This window comes from Anguilla anguilla, chromosome 8 (genome assembly GCF_013347855.1).
Source record: "Anguilla anguilla isolate fAngAng1 chromosome 8, fAngAng1.pri, whole genome shotgun sequence".
Taxonomy (NCBI): domain Eukaryota; kingdom Metazoa; phylum Chordata; class Actinopteri; order Anguilliformes; family Anguillidae; genus Anguilla; species Anguilla anguilla.
This window is the reverse complement of record NC_049208.1, coordinates 54,169,000-54,188,522: the sequence shown is the minus strand read 5'-3', so window position 1 is coordinate 54,188,522 and position 19,523 is coordinate 54,169,000. Positions and strand designations below refer to the sequence as shown.

The 19,523-nt window shown below is 41.0% G+C and overlaps 4 protein-coding genes across 4 annotated transcripts in view; all 4 read right to left on the bottom strand.

Moving 5' to 3' along the window:
- LOC118233360 (stress response protein NST1-like) overlaps positions 1 to 1,059 on the bottom strand; it is a 105,334-nt gene extending 104,275 nt beyond the window's left edge. Inside the window, exon 1 of the mRNA XM_035429003.1 lies at positions 990 to 1,059. Within this exon, the coding sequence (XP_035284894.1) occupies positions 990 to 1,011 (22 nt within the window). The 5' untranslated portion in view covers positions 1,012 to 1,059. The remainder of the gene's footprint in view (positions 1 to 989) is intronic.
- The window catches only part of LOC118233356 (GTPase IMAP family member 8-like), a 121,007-nt gene extending 119,537 nt beyond the window's left edge, over positions 1 to 1,470 (bottom strand). The window contains exons 1-2 of the mRNA XM_035428996.1: positions 1,365 to 1,470; positions 990 to 1,059 (exon numbers count right to left, since the gene is read on the bottom strand). Coding sequence (XP_035284887.1) covers positions 990 to 1,011 — 22 coding nt within the window. The 5' untranslated portion in view covers positions 1,012 to 1,059; positions 1,365 to 1,470. The remainder of the gene's footprint in view (positions 1 to 989; positions 1,060 to 1,364) is intronic.
- Positions 1 to 18,792, bottom strand: part of LOC118233357 (GTPase IMAP family member 8-like) — a 105,393-nt gene extending 86,601 nt beyond the window's left edge. Inside the window, exon 1 of the mRNA XM_035428997.1 lies at positions 18,727 to 18,792. Coding sequence (XP_035284888.1) covers positions 18,727 to 18,748 — 22 coding nt within the window. The 5' untranslated portion in view covers positions 18,749 to 18,792. The remainder of the gene's footprint in view (positions 1 to 18,726) is intronic.
- On the bottom strand, positions 9,880 to 18,789 carry LOC118233358 (GTPase IMAP family member 8-like). Its single transcript, XM_035429001.1, has 5 exons — positions 18,727 to 18,789; positions 14,666 to 14,725; positions 13,858 to 14,517; positions 12,669 to 13,358; positions 9,880 to 11,777 (listed from the first exon to the last, which is right to left on the bottom strand). The coding sequence occupies exons 1-5, from the start codon at positions 18,746 to 18,748 to the stop codon at positions 9,937 to 9,939; spliced, it is 3,273 nt and encodes a 1,090-aa protein (XP_035284892.1). The 5' UTR covers positions 18,749 to 18,789; the 3' UTR covers positions 9,880 to 9,936.
- Positions 18,793 to 19,523: the final 731 nt, after the last annotated feature.

The window sequence follows — 19,523 nt, the reverse complement described above, 5'->3', positions numbered from 1 at the left end:
GTTCCCAAGAGCACTGAATTCACACTGCCATCTGAAGCTTGTGGCCAGTAATACACGCCTAGTGTAAGGTCCTTTTCATGGTCCTTATTGTACCTTATCAAACCTTGTTTTATAGTTGTTCCAATGACCATGATATGCACTTTCGGATGTCACTTTGAATAAAAGCGTCTGCTAAATAAATGTAATGTAATGTAATGTTCCCCTATAAGCTTAAATCAAATATCCTCACTAGGCTTGAACTGGTAAATCTATGGAATTTCCTGCACATTAAATCAATAATTTTTATTTATTTATATAGAGAGCCATACCCCCCACCTGTCTTACTGGATCTATCCTTCCTAATGAGTTTGTACCCCTCTATATTATATTCATCCCCATTCTCATCCCCAAGACATGTCTCTGTAATCCCAGCTATATGGCATGGCTCCCACAGTTCCTAGCAACCTCAAGTTCCAATAATGGATTTTTTAAAATACTTCTAGCATTTAAACAAAGTAATTTCAAATTAGGACCTCTACACCTCCTCCCCTATTCCCTCACCCCTGGGCATCCCACGCCACCCTTACTAAAATTTAGCTTTAAAAAGATTTCATTGGTGTTCACATGGTTATAGGTAGCCATCAGCATTTAACCTCAACTGTCTCCTCACTCAAGAGAACTAATAAATAAATATAAAATGTCCTCCTTTCCTTCCTTCCTTTCCATAATCTACCATATCATCACATAATCAATGAACTACTAAGAAGTAAATAAGATAATAGTAATACTAAGAAGAAGAAAAAACTGTAATATAATGAAGTTCAGACTAAATTTAAAATAAAGTCCCTTTTTGCACTTGCTAAAGCAGTACTCTATACAAAGTATTTGTAAAGGAAATAATCCCTTGATTTTGTATCATTTTCTTTGATTGTGAATATATACTAATGTTCAATGTTTGCATTAAACCCACAGGAGAGAGATAACTTAGACACAGTTGTGTCACTACTCACCGGAATCAATCCACCCTGCCATGGCCGTTACAGAAAAATATGTTCTCAAAACATAAAATTCAAAATGGTCCTGTGGGAATGAAAAGAGAATGTTGCATTTTTCAAAAACAAGCCTTCAGCTTCAAATCTTACCGCAGGTAATAATTATGTATTTACAAATATACTACTAATATACATTTTTGACTGTTGCACTTGGCTCACATTTGCTTAATCTACCTGTTACGACGACTTTAATTATTGTTCACAGGCAGAAAGTATATATATACTTATATATATGTACAGAAAAACAAACGGTAGATAGTAAATACTGTGGTTATACTTCATAGAATTACATGATTACACTCACGTAGGTAGTATAAAAGAGAATGTACTTACAAATCATTGTATTGATTTCACTTTGATTGTTTATAATATCTACTTATATAGAGAACGTCTAAAAAAGGCAAAAATAAAATACTACTAAACTGAGCATTAAAAAACATATAGAGAGAATACATTTTGCGTAAATATTTTTTGGTAATTAAACTAGCCTACTGAAAAAGGCAAAATAAATTAGTAGATTTTTAAAAATCTCTCTCGAAAAAAGTTCTGCTTCTCCCCCTTCTTCTCTTCTACTTCCTCTTTGTTCACCTTCAATGACTCACCTCTTTCCATCAAATAAGAACATGACTTGCAAGACTTGAACTGCAAGAAAAGAGGGTGCGGGCACCAGTTACACACACGCATTTTGAGCCACTGCGCTGCAAAATGTTTAACAAATAAAATGCGTCAGCCATTATGTTTCTTCAGATCGATTCATATCATTGTGGATGGCCACTAGCCTAGATAAAAATGCCCATTCTGTTTACAACATAGGACTGATTTCACTTTCCTTTACTACACATTATTGAAAAGTGATCGGTATATTCTGTAGTCGCCCCCACCGAGTCAGCGCACAGCAGGCAGCGGGCTGAAGAGCTGACCGTTCCCGGCTATCACTCAGGGAAACTCTCGCATCGAGGAGGAGGTGCGGGAGCTAGCAAGACACAAGCCTGGTGTGGTAGCTGGATTTCTTTCAAACCCCCACAACCTATACATCAAAATGAAGCTTAGAACCTGTAGTTATTAGCTATATGTGTTAATTTCGCAGTCGAAATATTTAAAAACCGACGTTTTACCTTGCATTTCAGTCAATATTTATAGGTCTGGCTATAATGAACACGAAATTCATTCATGGTAGCAGTTGCCACCATTGGAAAATATGAGAACATCAGATGGTTTGCAGTCTATCCAAACTTAGTTCAGTAAGAGAAAAAATAAATAAATAAAACAGGCAAGATAGTTCATGTAGGCTATTACTGTTATGCAGGGTACGCGGTAGGCAATTTCATTAACATGTAATTTCATCTATGCAACATTTCAAAGAGAGATGAATGAACAGCCCCCACGAACGCCGGCTATTATGAACAGCAACTTAGACTGCTTGAGCAAAATCAGCAGGTTGCTGGTCAGCAGCTAAGCTGGACTGAATATTTCCCTCATACCTACATAACGTTCACAGCGGCGACGGGTGAGCTGAAAATTGGTGGGGCTCAAAACTTTCCTTTAAACTAATCATTAGTGATTTTCCTTTATTATCAAGCGTGCCAACAATCGGACTAATCAAATGGCAGGTAGCCTAACACACAGCGTCTTCATACCGTGTTAGGGAGATTAAATCATAAATTCTATTTTCACCAAGTAGCTAGTCTGCACTTAATAAACAAGATAAACCAGTCTGTTATCTACCGTGTTAGCTTTCAGAATAACAAGCAAAAACAAAACCTACACTTCAATTTTGTTTACAATCTACGCATTGCAGATATTTGCCATGAATTCGAGTGCGGAGAAAGAAGTGCATGTATCCACAAATAATGTTGATTAAAAATGTGCACAATTTCGTACTGCAAATTAAAATAAATGTTGGCTATAAGGCCTAGGCTACTCGCGAAAACTGCCTATTTGGGGAGAGCTGGCTGTATATGATAGTATTGAGTAGCCTATTTTGTGCATTAATTGCATTGATACTCAAGGAAAATCAGGGGAAGATTCCGCCACTGCTTAGTGATTAAAACGGATTTTTCTAAATCGCATTTATCATTTAAACTCCCTAACACAATGCGAAGAAGCTGTGTCCCTTTCCAATTGCTTCAGATCGTTTGCATTGTTAATCACTGAAAATTAATTAAAACAGTTCGAGATCAATGATTAGTTTAAAGGAAAGTTTTGCACCCCACCAATTTTCAGCTCACCAGTCGCCACTGGTTTTATTTTGTTTCAATTCCACAGTTTAAGAAAGATGGATAAAGGAGGAAGAAAGGGAGGACAAAAGAGGAGGATGCCCGATTATTTTCGTGGGTAAAAAAATTCTCAGCATTAATTACACTCAGTAAACTTGAAATATTTTATGTAAAAGCTAGTACCAATAGTATACATTCTTTTTAAAACATCGTTTTCCTTAATTACAATTATGTGCACAATACATTAAAGATACAACTATTTTGAGCTGAGATATTCATTGGTTTGTACCTTTTTTCAACCACCTCCCAGCAGATCTCAGGGTCCAGACAGTTCATAAATCTTAGTTTAGTTAAAAATAAAAAAAGAGAGAGATGAAAAGTACAGTATGGGGATGTGGAAATATATTTCATAATTAATTATATGACAATATAAAATCAATGTGATGCTTTGACGGTACAACAATTGCACTGTCAATTAATATTCCTCTCCTCCTTCCCTCACCTCATTTCCTCCTCTCCCTTCCTCTCCTCCTTTCCTCACCTCCTTCCCTCATTTCATTTCCTCCTCTCCCTTCCTCTCCTCCTTCCCTCACCTCATTTCCTCTCCCTTCCTCTTCTCCCTTCCTCACTTCCTTTCCTCCTCTCCCTTCCTCACCTCCTTTCCTCTCCTCCTTCCATCACCTCATTTCCTCCTCTCCCTTCCTCTCCTCCTTTCCTCACCTCCTTCCTTCATCTCATTTCCTCCTCTCCTTTCCTCTCCTCCTTCCCTCACCTCATTTCCTCCTCTCCCTTCCTCTCCTCCTTCCATCACCTCATTTCCTCCTCTCCCTTCCTCTCCTCCTTCCCTCACCTCCCTTCCTCTTCTGCCTTCCTCACCTCCTTTCCTCCTCTCCCTTCCTCACCTCCTTTCCTCCTCTGCCTTCCTCACCTCCTTTCCTCTCCTCCTTCCATCACCTCATTTCCTCCTCTCCCTTCCTCTCTTCCTTTCCTCACCTCCTTCCTTCACCTCATTTCCTCCTCTCCCTTCCTCTCCTCCCTTCCCTCACCTCATTTCCTCCTCTCCCTTCCTGTCCTCCCTTCCTCTCCTCCTTCCCTCACCTCATTTCCTCCTCTCCTTTCCTCACCTCCTTCCCTCCTCTCCCTTTCTCACCTCCTTTCCTCTCCTCCTTCCCTCACCTCATTTCCTCCTCTCCGTTCCTCTCCTCCTTTCCTCACCTCCTTCCTTCACCTCATTTCCTCCTCTCCCTTCCTCTTCTCCTTCCCTCACCTCATTTTCTCATCTCCCTTCCTCACCTCCTTTCCTCTCCTCCTTCCCTCACCTCATTTCCTCCTCTCCCTTCCTCTCCTCCTTTCCTCTCCTCATTTCCTCCTCTCCCTTCCTCTCCTCCTTCCCTCACCTCATTTCCTCCTCTCCCTTCCTCTCCTCCCTTCCTCTCCTCCTTCCCTCACCTCATTTCCTCCTCTCCCTTCCTCTCCTCCTTCCCTCACCTCATTTCCTCCTCTCCCTTCCTCTCCTCCCTTCCTCTCCTCCTTCCCTCACCTCATTTCCTCCTCTCCCTTCCTCTTCTCCCTTCCTCACCTCCTTTCCTCTCCTCCTTCCCTCACCTCATTTCCTCCTCTCCCTTCCTCTCTTCCCTTCCTCTCCTTCTTCCCTCACCTCATTTCCTCCTCTCCTTTCCTCTCCTCCTTCCCTCACCTCCTTTCTTCCTCTCCCTTCCTCACCTCCTTCCCTCACCTCATTTCCTCCTCTCCCTTCCTCTCCTCCTTTCCTCACCTCCTTCCTTCACCTCATTTCCTCCTCTCCCTTCCTCTCCTCCTTCCCTCACCTCATTTTCTCCTCTCCCTTCCTCACCTCCTTTCCTCTCCTCATTTCCTCCTCTCCCTTCCTCTCCTCCTTCCCTCCTCTCCCTTCCTCCTCTCCCTTCCTCTCCTCCTTCCCTCACCTCATTTCCTCCTCTCCCTTCCTCTCCTCCTTTCCTCTCCTCATTTCCTCCTCTCCCTTCCTCTCCTCCTTCCCTCACCTCATTTCCTCCTCTCCCTTCCTCTTCTCCCTTCCTCACCTCCTTTCCTCTCCTCCTTCCCTCACCTCATTTCCTCCTCTCCCTTCCTCTCTTCCCTTCCTCTCCTCCTTCCCTCACCTCATTTCCTCCTCTCCTTTCCTCACCTCCTTCCCTCACCTCCTTTCTTCCTCTCCCTTCCTCACCTCCTTCCCTCACCTCATTTCCTCCTCTCCCTTCCTCTCCTCCCTTCCTCACCTCCTTTCTTCCTCTCCCTTCCTCACCTCCTTCCCTCACCTCATTTCCTCCTCTCCCTTCCTCTCCTCCTTTCCTCACCAGAAGTGTCAGGTGTCCCTGTAATTCTCCCTGCTCTTTATCGGGAATATTATTTCTTCTGTGTTCTTCTCTCTTTCAGCCTCCTCTCCTGCTTTTTCCGTTCTATGAATTTGTCCTCCCCCCTCTGTATTCCAGATCCCCCTTGCCCCACTTTTTTGTCAAGTGTCAACTCCTGATTTATACTTGGTCTGTAACGTCTCCAGTTCTCTCTTCACTTCTTCCTCCTTTTCTTTCTCCGTCTGTATTTCTATCATTGCCACTTCTGCTTCCAGGAACATCTCACGAGTGCAGTAGCTTCCTCCATTCTCCCAGTTCATCTTCTCAACCTTTTTTAAACAGGTCAATGGCTTGACATTTTTTTGTTTATTGTTATCGCAGACAGGGTACCTGCCTCCACAGTTTTCAGTCAGGTTCTCAACCTGAGGATGACCTTCTGCAATGTATTCTTTAATGCAGGGATCAGCAACTCACGGTTCTCGAGGGCTGAGAACTGCTGGTTGTCCACCCTCCCTTTGCCTGGGAGTCAGGTGTGAAGACATTCTGGCCAATCAGTAGCACTAATTACCCAGGAGAAAAGAAAACCAGGGCTTGCAAACAAGCGCACACTTTTCAGGCCGCGGGATCTCCACGTGCGAGCTGGTGTCAACAGTGACACTCAAGTCCTGCTAAGTCCGGATCATAACACCTCCCAGAGGTTGCATATCAAGGTTAAAAAGGACTGGTCTGAGAACTGATCCCTGAGGGACACTGCATGACATTAAAACCCTCAGAGTTGTGCTTGCCCAGGTTAACCGGGAAGGAATGGTCTGTTAGTTAGGTCTTAAACCAGTTAAGATCAGTGCCTGTTAAAAAGCAAGGTGGCGATGGGGTCTACAAGACTTGCTGGGGACTTGAATTCAGCAACAACTTTGTGCAGCATGTCATGAGGAATAATTTCAAATCAATCTAAGAAGACTCTGCATGGAGGAATAGGGGGGTTAATTACATCAAATTAATGGGTAGGGATTGTTCTACACCAGAATTAATATTTTCAACTTTGAAAAATATTCAACTCAGAAAAAAGAAAAAAAAAAAGTGACAAATCCCTTGTGTGGACATGGGGACAATTGAGGAGGTGGTCGATAGTGGAAAGCGGCTTTCTGGGGTTATTATAAATATCATTTAGAATTAAAAAAAAAAACTCTGTGCCAAACGTCATAAAATACCTGTGATTTGATTGTCCTCCGTCTCCGCTCTGCCCCACGACAGCATCGCTTAAGCTGTGGGATGCTTTCATTCCTCCATTTCACCTTTCATTCCTCCATTCCACCTTTCATTCCTCCATTCCACCTTTCATTCCTCCATTCCACCTCCTGTTTTGAGAATATTTTTTACCTTAACGGGAGCCACAGAGTTTTCGGCTGAGCGTTGATTATGTAAATCAGTGCAGTCAGATTTGGATGGGTGCAGAAATAAGAAGTATAGTGCCGAGCAACCAAAGGGGTAATATCACGTTTCTGTTTTTAGTTGTTTGCAATTGATCATAGTATTAAAAATAATGCACTAGTGATCAGATATGGCAGTATTGACAATATGATATTACAGATTACATTACATTACATTATAGGCATTTGGCAGATGCTCTTATCCAGAGCGACATACAACAAAGTGTATAACCAAAACCAGGAACAGGTGTGTTGAAAACCCTAGAGGGAAGTACAGTTCCAAGTGCAGGGAACGACCGCGTAGTTTAACTTGGACACTGTAGGTTAATCTGAAAATCACATGAAAAGTCCTCTAGAAATGACCAGAACTAAGGTGTGACCACGGCTGTGGATCGGTCCTGAAACATGCTGAATAAAAGCCATAGAATTCAGTAGGTCCTATAGTTAATAGTAAATAATAGAATAGCCTTGGGGTCAGTGTCTGTATCTGTGTGCAAATTAGAACCTCCACTGATGATAATTCCAACAGGTTTTGTGTGGATTATGGATAAGAGCTCTCAGAAATCATTGTGGAAGCTTGTTTGGATGGCCTGCGCACTGACAGCCAGCACTGAGAGCTGGCATTTATGCAGAACAGCATGGTACTCAAAGGTACTAAATTAACCTTACAGTTTACGGAATTTTAAAAGATGGCAGTCAGTCCACCCCCATTTCTTCTACTGTGCTGTACAAAAAAATAAAACTCTAATTATGAGGAGATGCTTCAATAAGAATGGCTGACCCCCCCTTCACTAAGACAGGATTCAATATAGTTTACAGCTTATTGTTCTGTGTGTTCAGTAATAATGACAATATACAATTGTGCAAAATGTGAGTGGTGAAATGGCCATATACACAGGCATATGCACAGGAGACAGTGTTGACAAGTGTCCCAAACCATTGCAGCTTTCCCCTTATATATTCAAAGATCAAACTAAAATACCAAGACATCAAATGATGACACAGATATAACAAAACACAACAAAACACAACAACATGCTTGCACCATCTCTTTACGCATATCACTCTGGGTTAACCTTTATTGCTGAGACACCAACTCCTTCCCCATGACATCGGTCTTCCAACAATACAAAACAGGATTGCATTGTATTATGGAGAACCTAGGTTTTACATAACGCTGATTCAACTGGATGTGTTGTACCTGAGCACTGTCTCTTTATCATACCCTGCTGACCCCCTGTCAGCAAGGTAAACAGTCTGTTTCCTGTTTTGGTCTGATAGAAGGCAGACTTCTGCGGACTGCCCTGCATTGGGGTGAAGTGGAGCTAGCCGGCCAGTTGGGTCTAGTGCTCAGCTGGATCCAAGATCTTCAGCCTGCTCTGCAGCAACTCCAGGACATGGGACGGCTGAGTCCAGCTCTTATCCCGCCATGGTCCCATGGTCTCCAGAGGAGTCCAGGAGCTCCTCATTCTCTTTGACCTGGTGGAGGACAGATGTTCTCCTCTCCAGCTCCGTGATTCTCCACTCCAGGCAGAGGCAGCCCTCTCAGCCGGACGAGGAGGCACACGCTGGCATGGTAGGGCGATCACAAGATGGCCATACGTGTCTGGAACTGCGTCTCCGTTAGCAAGCCGAAAAAGCAGATAGCGACACAAAACGGTAACACCGTCTTATTTTGATCTTGTCGATTTAGTAAAAAAAAAGCAGGTAAAAAAAGATTATAAAATCAGGATGATCAATGTAAAAAATAATAATAAAATAATAAAATGTTAAAATCGTGCCAATCATTCATTCATTCATTCATGCATTCATTCATTCATTCATTATCAACGAACCAAGCAATATACGTGTTCTGTTTGTTTTGTGCATATATTTAGAATTTACACAAGAAGAAACGAGGCAAACAGGAAGCTACACTATAGAAGCAGGGTCTTGGGGTTTATATCTGTGGGGCACCCCCTCACACTGGACATTTCTGGAACTGACACCGATCTCACACAATCTGACTCTGAGCCCACTGTTGTAGTAAATGTAATGATGTCAGTCTGCTTGTATAGTGCCTGAACACTACTCTAGCTGTGTAAACCCAGCTACATCCAGTGTCCTGGGACTGTTCAGAAGAAGCATTACAGGTAATGGAGTGACTGCTGGTAATGATGTAACTGGCAGTAATGTGGGGTTGCTCTAAATGAATAAATATCTTTGAGAACATCTGATCTGATGTGTTCCTGATCCACGTTTTTTTTTATTTTGTTTTTTTCTTTGAAAGAGCTTTTAAGCGGTTCCTGAACATAGAGGCCCCTGGGGCTGCTGGGTGGCTCATCCTGTTAAGGAACGGTTCTGGAATATTCTGGGACATGGACAGGGCCCGAAGGTCTGGCGTTCACCATTTCATCTGTAGAGCCACACATACAGCCCACCTTGCTAACTGCGGTACACAGAGCATACAGCTGACACCGCCTGCTTCCGAGGAGAGCCTCTTATTATATCTGAGCTTCTGATGAGGACCCTTGCAGGGTGAGCATGCATGATTGACCATTAAAAATTCAAACAAAAATGTGGGGAAAGCATCTGCTAATAAAGGGCCCAAAATTCATGTTTTCACAAGGCAGTCTTCTGTCCATTGGAGCATTCCACATGGAGAACTTGATCAACACAGAAGTAATTGTACATTCCATGGCCTAGCACAGTGTTTCTCAACCCTGGTCCTGGGGACCCACTGCCCTGCATGTTTCAGATGTCTCCCTGCCCCAACACACCTGATTCAAATGAATGGGTCGTTATCAGGCTTCTGCAGAGCTTGATGACGACCCATTCATTTGAATCAGGTGTTTTGGAGCTGGGAAACATCTAAAACATGCAGGGCAGTGGGTCCCCAGGACCAGGGTTGAGAAACACTGGCCTAGCACATGAGCACATGCCTTTTTCAGCACTACATTATTAAACATTTTTTGCCTTTCTTTTTCTCATGACCATGTGCAGTTTGGTGCTGAAGCTCTTCTTGAAATTGAGTTAGCTTTCTTTCCTGTTCCTTAATAAAGTTATTAAATTCCTCTGCTGTTTTTCTAGCAGCTTCTTCATATTTCTGATTATTTTCAAGAATGATTCTACGATAGTGTTCCTCCATGTCTTTAAATGTTTTTGCTTCTTTTGTTCTCTTAGCCTCTTCATCAATCTTCATCTTCTGAAGGTCTTCACGTTCCTTCTCAAGTTCCTTCTGCAACAATTCCTCCCTTTTCCTCTCCTCCTCTTTTCTCTGTGTGTCCTCCTTAAATCGTCTGTCTGCCTCCTCTTTTCTTTCCTTGTCTAACTGCTCTTGTTGTTTTTCCAGCTGCTTTTGCTTTTCTTCAAGCTCCCTTTCTAGTTGCTCTTTAGATCTCCTTTCATTCTCTCCCTTTTGTCTTTCTTGTTCCATTACTTTTTCAAACTCTTCCCGCATTTTGTGTTCTTTCAATGCATACTCTGTTCTCTCGTTCTCTTCTTTCTGTCTCCTGTACTGCTCATCCTTCTCTTTCCTTTTCTGTTCCTTTTCCCTTTCCTGCTCCCATTCCTTAGCTCTTTTCTTAATGTCTTCCTGTACCTCTTTTATCTCATTTTCTGCCTCTTTAATTCTCTGTTCCCACTCAAGTCTTTGTCTCGCCTCATTGTTTTTCCTCTCCTGCTCCTCTCGATCTCTCTTTTTCTTTTCTTCTGCTTGCCTTGCCTCAAATTCTATCTTTTCTCTTTTTTGTTTTTCTATCAGCTCTTTCCTCTTTTTCCTCTCTCTTTCCTCCCTCTGCTTCTCTTCCTCTTCCCTACATTTCAACTCCTTTTCCAGCGTCCTTTTCGTTTCCTCAATCTCATCTATTTTGCTCTTCCACTCTGATTCTTGTCTTGCCTTCCTCTCTATGTCTTCCCTCTCTCTCCTCTCTTTTTTTTCCTTCTCTTTTTTCTTCCACTTTTCTAGCTCCATCCTGAAATGTTCTTCTTTGTCTTTCAGATTTTTTTCCTGAAGCATTATTTCTTCTTTTGCTTTGTGTCTCTGCTCTTCCATCTTCCTCCTCATCTCTTTCATCTCCGCTTCATGTTTTTCCTCCAGCATCTTCTTCTCTCTCTGCATCTCTTCCGCATTCACACTCAGTATTCTTTCGCACTCTTTCCTTATGGTAAATTCTGCCTCCTGGAACATCTCATTGGTGTAACAGCCTCCATTCCTCTGAACCATCACGTCTATCTTATCCAGCAGCTCAGACACTTGGGTGCGATTGCTCATGTCAGTATTATTGAAGACATGAAACCTGTTTCCACAGTCTTTAATCAGATTTTGGATTACAGGGTCACCTCGTTGAATGAAGCTTTCAATGGATTTATTTGTAAGTGCATCCCCTCTTGTGAATATGACTATGGTGAACATTTCAGCCGTTTTACCAAAGGTGCTCTTAATGAGCTGCAATGTGTCCTTCTCCTCCTTTGTGATTCTTCCAATCTGTAGCACTAGGAGAAACACATGAGGTCCTGGGGCCAAAAAGGAGATGCATTTGGCTATTTCCTGCTGGACCTCCTCCTTAGAAAATGATGTGTCAAAGATACCCGGCGTGTCAACTACAGCAACACGCCTGCCAGCTACTTCCCCTACTCCTTTCTTACAGCAGGTCGTCACTGATTTCATACTGATATCCGACTCGAACTCCTCCCTCTGCAGTATGGTGTTTCCTGTGGCACTTTTCCCACTTCCTGTCTTCCCCACAAGCACTATCCTCACACAGTCAGAGCTCTGGTCTTTACCCCCAGCGCCTGCCAAATAAGGACACACAGTACAACTCAGAGAGAAAATCTGGAGAATCAAGGCCATCATAAAAAGCCTTCTCAGGGGTGTCAAAGTCCTAAAGCACAGCAGTGTCAGCAGGTATGGTTTCCTTTAAATGAGCTGCTAGTGAAGACCTTGAAAACAAGGTGTGTGGACTCATCAGCTAGTCAGTGATTAAATAAATCTCTGGTGCTGAAACACATTGAATACCAGCAATCAACCGATTCCACCATAAACCAATAAACCAACCAGGAGTGCCTTTAGCTGTCGAAAACTGAATTCTGACACCTGTGGTATATATGCCATTTGTAATTAGAAAAAAACAGATTTAATTAACATTGATCTTTCTGCACAATCCTGTGGGGGTTATGTAGACAGTGTCACAATATATAGGTGCTGGGAAGAAATTGCTAAAAGAAGGTCACATATAAATAAATGCCATCCATCAGTCCATCATGACTGTTCATCATGTTTTCACAAACATGGAACATGCGAGGTGGAAACCACTAACTAAGACAGGTGATTCTAAATTGCTTTGTTGGACAGAATTCACCGGCATGCTTAGAATTCTCTGGCATGGTTAGAATATGTAGGTAAAATTCTGTAGATTAATGGAACGTCTGAAGGATAAAGTGGACTTAATGGCTTGTTCTCATCATTATGTGTTCCTTCATTTGATGCCAGAACACAGGACTTGTTGACACACAACGAACTACTGGATTAGAATGCTTTTTGAAGTGAAGCATTTCACAAGAATAAACAAATGATGAACCTCTCCACACTCGTCCACTGATATACCCTTATGAAGAAATGATGAACCTTTCCACACTTGTCCACTGATATACCCTTATGAAGAAATGATGAACCTCTCCACTTACCCTGTGATGTGCCCTTTATACGTTCTTCTAATTCTCTGATCTTCCTGTCCTTCTCCTCCAGCTCAGTCTTGTGCCTGGCCTCCAGCTCTCGACCATTCCTCTCGAGCTGTGCCTCCCAGTACATATCCAGGGAAAAGCAGCTTCTTGTTTTTCTCTTTATCTCTTCTATGACCTGCAGAAGCCTTGGAACTGCTGGGTTGTTGAGAATGTGCTGGTTGTAGAAAACAAAGTACCTGTTTCCACAGATCCTCAGAAGCTCCTGAATATCCTTACTTTGCTGCAGAAAGTCACGAACAGGTGGAGCAGCTGGATTCTCATGGGTAAAAATGACCATCATGTAATCAGTGACTCTTGAGCCAAATGTCTCCTGAATCCTGGTTATTTCTGCCTTGTCTTCATCAGTGAGGGGAGGAGCTGGAGTGACCAGGAAGAAGGCATGGACTCCATGGCCACAGAGAGAGGTAAAGAGACGAGACACAGCAGATGCAGTGAGCTGTGCATCACACAGAGCTGGCATTTCCACCACGGTAACCAGGCGACCGTCCACTTCTCCATCTCTGCTCTCACACACTGAAGAGGAGCTGGAATCCACACTGGACTCCCTCCGTCCCAGGATGGTGTTCCCTGCGAACATCTTCCCAGCTCCTCTCCTCCCAAACAACACCAGGTTCAGTCCGTCTCCCCCAGCCACTGGAAATAAAGAAGAAGAGTCCGTTATCTTGTGACTGTTGTCTTGTGACTTATCTCACTGCATTATTGTCATTTTCGCCCTGTTGAGAGTCATTACCCAGCATGCATTGCAGCACACCCTCAGCTTTCATTCATCAGTACTCAGGTGTAATTCCACAGCTGAGTTTCCATCCATTTGTTTGCTTGACTTAATGCTACATGCCAAAAGTTAACATCTGAAATATGAAATTAACTTAGCATATTGTCAGTTTGTGAATAATAGGTGATACGTTTTCAATGTTTTATGCATCGGTTCAGAGTGCTATAACTGTATTTTCTGTAGCAAAACAAAAGCCTGATTTTCTCTCAGGTTTCATGTATCTTTATTTATCCAGTGTTTATCTTTATTTATTCAATGTTTGGAAGCATTAAGGGGTAATTTAGCTATCAAATCAATTCTCACAGTTAGTAACACAAACTAATTTCAGCATATCTTTTCTTTGACTGATTCTTGTCTTACCTTTTTTTCCTTTAATTTCCTGTCGTTGTTTAGATAGAGCCCTTGGTTTCTCCTTCCTCTCCACCTTCTGTTCAGCCTTCCTCAGAGGTACCTGACTCGCTCCAAGCGTGGCTGACTCTGGCTCCTTGAACATCTCACAGCTGAGGAAACCTCCTCCATTCTCCCCCACCATCTGCTCTATTTTCTCCATTAGTTCAGTAACCTGGGTGTAATCAGTCTCATCTGTGTTGTGAAACGTGTAACACCTTCCACTACACATTTGCAGAACTTGGGTATAAGGCAGGTCATGGAGAGTTATTTTAGTGGTCAGTACCATCGAGTACATGAAGGCCTCAGGGCTGAAAGAGTGCAGGATTCTCTCTAATCTTTTTTTCCCCTCAGATGTAATGTTGTCGTTCTCCAGCAGCAGCAGGAGTGCATGAGGACCTGGGGCAGACAGGGTAACACATCTCTCTATCTGATGGAATAATTTCCTATCGGGGAGCTTGGGGTCCAGTAAGTCTGGAGTGTTGATCAGAGCCACAGGCCTCCCATTCACCAGACCTTGCGCTCTCTCACACTCATCTTTCACTGAAAGGACCTCTGCCCCCAGGATGATGTTCCCCACTTTACTCTTCAGTTCTCCAGACTTCCCCAGCAGCACAACCCTCAGCTCAGACACTGCAAAGCGGGACAAAATGTTTACTATAATACAAGGTCAAGGAATTGCACTTTAAAATAAAAAAGTATTTTTAGACGTTTGTATATGTTTCGCCAGTTCATAGAAATAAATAGTTAGTTTTTTTTTTCTTCGGGGGTATTAACGTACTGTTGGGATGCTCAAATTCAGCACTGGCTCTTCTCCGCAAATCCTCTGGTTTCACATCTCCTGGAAATAGCACAGTGAGTCATTACTTAATGCACAATGAGGCACAATAGAAAATGTGGAACCCACATACGGTATTGTGTACAACTCCAAATATAAAATAATCTCTTCATTAAAACAAACATCATCAGGATGCTATCATTTGCTTATCAGAATAATATTGTGTTTAAACTTCTCTAATATATACTGTATGCTACACTGGTCTTTGGTCACATAATAAAAACAAGTATTATTATTAGTATTAGTATTAATATTTTTTTTCTTATTATTATTTTCTCCATTTAATTTAACTCAATTTGAATTTATAACATAACATAATGTCAAGAACAGGCCTAAGCTTGAAGAGAATAAGCATCTTAAAGGAGTACCATGGTGGTTGAACGTGACACTTCCCAGTTGTCTTTAGGCAACAACAAAACAAATGTGCATCATTTTTTTATTCTTCAGTCATTTCAATGTACTTTAAAACGTATTTTTCTAAGCCTAAATTTCCCACTATAAAAATTCACCCGAACCGTCTGGGCGTGGTAATGAGAACTGTCAGTTAGCTATGATTGACAGACCGTGCCCCGTTACCATAGCTACCCCCATGCTACGCGCTCTCTTTGGGAGACTGAATTTTCACAAGCTAGCTAGCTTAATAGTATATCAAGTATCGATAGATAGCTAAGGTAAGGACGTTGACTTATATCAAATTATAATTTTTGCTATCTAGCTAGCCAAGTTAAGATAAAAGCACAACTATAACGTCCTCATAAAAGCAAACTAGCAAGCTAACGTTATCGATAACATTGCCTTATGAAAGCAAACCTCCTAGCTAGCTAACGTTAGCTAGCTAGCTAAATGAATATAACCAGAAATAATCTAAAGGCACTCTAATTTAAGTGAACCTAACGTTAGTCAAATATTTGCATTGTCTGAACAGCAGGACGGTGTGTCCTGTCAGATTTCTTTACGGAGCGTGGAAATGGGAGTGGTTACTGTATTCGTGACGCAGCAAAATGACAACTTTCTCAACCGGTTGAAAATAGGACGATGAATTTAAAACGCATATTTCTCCAAAAATACAGAACGGACATATTTAATACTTTGCTCATTGTGTTTCTTCAATGCCTCTTGTGCAAATAGCACATAAAACCGAGAAAGTGTGAAAATCACCATGGTACTCCTTTAAGTCTATCCTCATAGCTTTTATCTTTCATACCAGGAATCAATTTGGTTGCTCTTCTTTGAACATTTTCCAGATTAGATCCTCTATATATTTCTGGTAGTACGGTCCCCAGAACTGCACACAATACTCCAAGTGTGGTCTAACAAATGTATTGTATAAGATAAGTAGAACGTCCTTGGTTTTATACGCAGTACTTTTGGCTATATATCCACATTCATGTATTGTTCCTCCCAGAAAGTAATCTTGCCCAATGTTTTTATTTCCCACATGCAGAACTTTACAATTGGCTATATTGAATTTCATTTGCCAGGTTTCTGCCCACTTCCCCATTTTGTTTAAATATTCTTGGATTACTTTAGTAGATTCCAAACTATTAGCTGGGTCTCCCAGTTTTATATCATCTTAAAATTTTACTAATGTACTTTATATGTCCCTGTCAAGGTCATTGATATAAATGAGGAAGAGTAGTGGTCCCAGCACTGATCCTTGTGGGACTTCACTTCCCACAGTTCCCTGCTCAGATAATATCCCTCCTACAACTCTTTGTGTTCTACCCTGTTGCCAGTTCTGAATACACTCTGAAATATGTCCTCTAATTCTTTCATTTTGCTAATACGACTCTCATGTGGTACCTTATCGAATGCTTTTTGGAAATTTAAGTATATAATATCATAAGCCTTGTTACAGTCAAACACTTTGCAGCTTCTTCAAAGAAAGGCAGGTTTATCATGCATGACATTCCCTTGTGAAAACGATGCTGGTTATTCCTTAGGATGTTTCTATTTTCAAGAAACACTTCTCACTTGTCTCTAATGATAGATTCCAGTATTTTACATGGGATGCAATAGTTTCCTGGATCAGTACAGTGCCCTTTTCTATATATATTGGTATTATATTACCTAGCTTCCAGTCCCCCGGTATTTATCCACTTTTTAAAAACTGTCTCAAATTACCTGCAAGTGGTTTAAAGATGATCTCACCTAACTCTTTGAGTACCCTTGGGAATACGCCATGTGGGCCTACTGCCTTACTTCTAATAGTAACCTCTTCTCTAGTAAAGCTCTCAACAAAGTAACTATTTAAAGCATCAGAAATATCTTTATTCTTATAAAGCAATGATCCTTCTTTACTGCTGATACACCTGACATCCTCCTGACATACTCCTTCACTTTAATTTTCCTACTACAGTATTGAAAGAGACTTTTAGGATTACTTTTTGCATCATGTAAAGAGCCTCTTAGCTTCCTGTAGTTTTTTTCTACCCTTAACCTTTCTAACCACATATTACAATATTTATCCTTATTACTCTCACTGCTGTAGTTTTTAGATATCTTATACAGTTTTTTTTCTCAAACTCCCGTATGGCTTTGTTAGTCCACTGGGGAGAATGCTTCTTCAACTTACTTTTCCCTCAAGAATAACACTTTTGAACCTGACCCACTTTTCATTCATAGTCTTGCAATCAAGAAGTTGCACCCAGTCAATATTACTTAAATTTGCTTGCATCATGTTAAAATTGGCATGTCTAAAATGTTAAATTCTGGCCATAGATGAGGCCTTGTTAATTTGCCAAAATATATCAAAACTAACTCTAGAATGATCACTAGTCCAAAGTGGCTCAATCACCTCTATGCTACAAATTATGTCAGGAGCACCACATAGCACCAGATCCAGAATTTATTTCCCTGTTGTGGGCTGACTGACATACTGTTCCAAAAAGGTCATTTATAACATCTAAAAATTCTGCCGCACTTTTTCTTTGTCCTGTCATCAATTCCCAATTAATAGCAGGGTACTTGAAGTCACCCATAATAATAGTCTCACTCCCTGATAAGCTTGTTTTATGGTTCCCAAGAGCACTGAATTCACACTGCCATCTGAAGCTTGTGGTCAGTAATACACGCCTAGTGTAAGGTCCTTTTCATGGTCCTTATTGTACCTTATCAAACCTTGTTTTATAGTTGTTCCAATGACCATGATATGCACTTTCGGATGTCACTTTGAATAAAAGCGTCTGCTAAATAAATGTAATGTAATGTAATGTTCCCCTATAAGCTTAAATCAAATATCCTCACTAGGCTTGAACTGGTAAATCTATGGAATTTCCTGCACATTAAATCAATAATTTTTATTTATTTATATAGAGAGCCATACCCCCCACCTGTCTTACTGGATCTATCCTTCCTAATGAGTTTGTACCCCTCTATATTACATTCATCCCCATTCTCATCCCCAAGACATGTCTCTGTAATCCCAGCTATATGGCATGGCTCCCACAGTTCATAGCAACCTCAAGTTCCAATAATGGATTTTTAAAAATACTTCTAGCATTTAAACAAAGTCATTTCAAATTAGGACTTCTACACCTCCTCCCCTGTTCCCTCACCCCTGGGCATCCCACGCCACCCTTACTAAAATTTAGCTTTAAAAAGATTTCATTGGTGTTCACACGGTTATAGGTAGCCGTCAGCATTTAGCCTCAACTGTCTCCTCACTCAAGAGAACTAATAAACAAATATAAAATGTCCTCCTTTCCTTCCTTCCTTTCTATAATCTACCATATCATCACATAATCAATGAACTACTAAGAAGCAAATAAGATAATACTAATATTAAGGGGGAAAAAACTGCAATATAATAAAGTTCAGACTAAATTTAAAATAAAGTCCCTTTATGCACTTGCTAAAGCAATAGTCTATACAAAGTATTTGGAAGGTAAATAATCCCTTGATTTTGTATCATTTTCTTTGATTGTGAATATATACTAATGTTCAATGTTTGCATTAAACCCACAGGAGAAAGATAACTTAGACACAGTTGTGTCACTACTCACGGGAATCAATCCACCCTGCCATGGCTGGTACAGAAAAATATGTTGTCAAAACATAAAATTCAAAATGGTTCTGTGGGAATGAAAAGAGAATGATGCATTTTTCAAAAACAAGCCTCCAGCTTCAAATCTTACCGTAGGTAATAATTACGTATGTACAAATATACTACTAATATACATTTTTGACTGTTGCACTTGGCTCACATTTGCTTAATCTACCTGTTACGATGACTTTAATTATTGTTCACAGGCAGAAAGTATATATATACTTATATATATGTACAGAAAAACAAAAGATAGATAGTAAATGCTGTGGTTATATGTCATAGAATTACATGATTACACTCACGTAGGTAGTATAAAAGAGAATGTACTTACAAATCATTGTATTGATTTCACTTTGATTGTTTATATCTACTTATATAGAGAACCTCTAAAAAAGGCAACAATAAATTACTACTAAACTGAGCATTAAAAAACATATAGAGAGAATTTTGCGTAAATATTTTTTGGTAATTAAACTAGCCTACTGAAAAAGGCAAAATAAAAGAGTAGATTTTTTAAAATCTCTCTCGAAAAAGGTTTTCTGCTTCTCCCCCTTCTTCTCTTCTACTTCCTCTTTGTTCACCTTCAATGACTCACCTCTTTCCATCAAATAAGAACATGACTTGAAAGACTTGAACTGCAAGAAAAGAGGGTGCGGGCACCAGTTACACACACAAATTTTGAGCCACTGCGCTGCAAAATGTTTAACAAATAAAATGCGTCAGCCATTATGTTTCTTCAGATCGATTCATATC

Excerpts from the sequence above, each read along its gene's own strand:
- LOC118233358 (XM_035429001.1), bottom strand. The coding sequence starts at position 18,748 with ATGGCAGGGTGGATTGATTCCC. Across the intron at positions 14,518-14,665 it reads TGAATTTGAGCATCCCAACA|TGTCTGAGCTGAGGGTTGTG; the intron begins GTACGTTAATAC and ends CCCGCTTTGCAG. Across the intron at positions 11,778-12,668 it reads TATAAAGGGCACATCACAGG|GCGCTGGGGGTAAAGACCAG; the intron begins GTAAGTGGAGAG and ends CTTATTTGGCAG.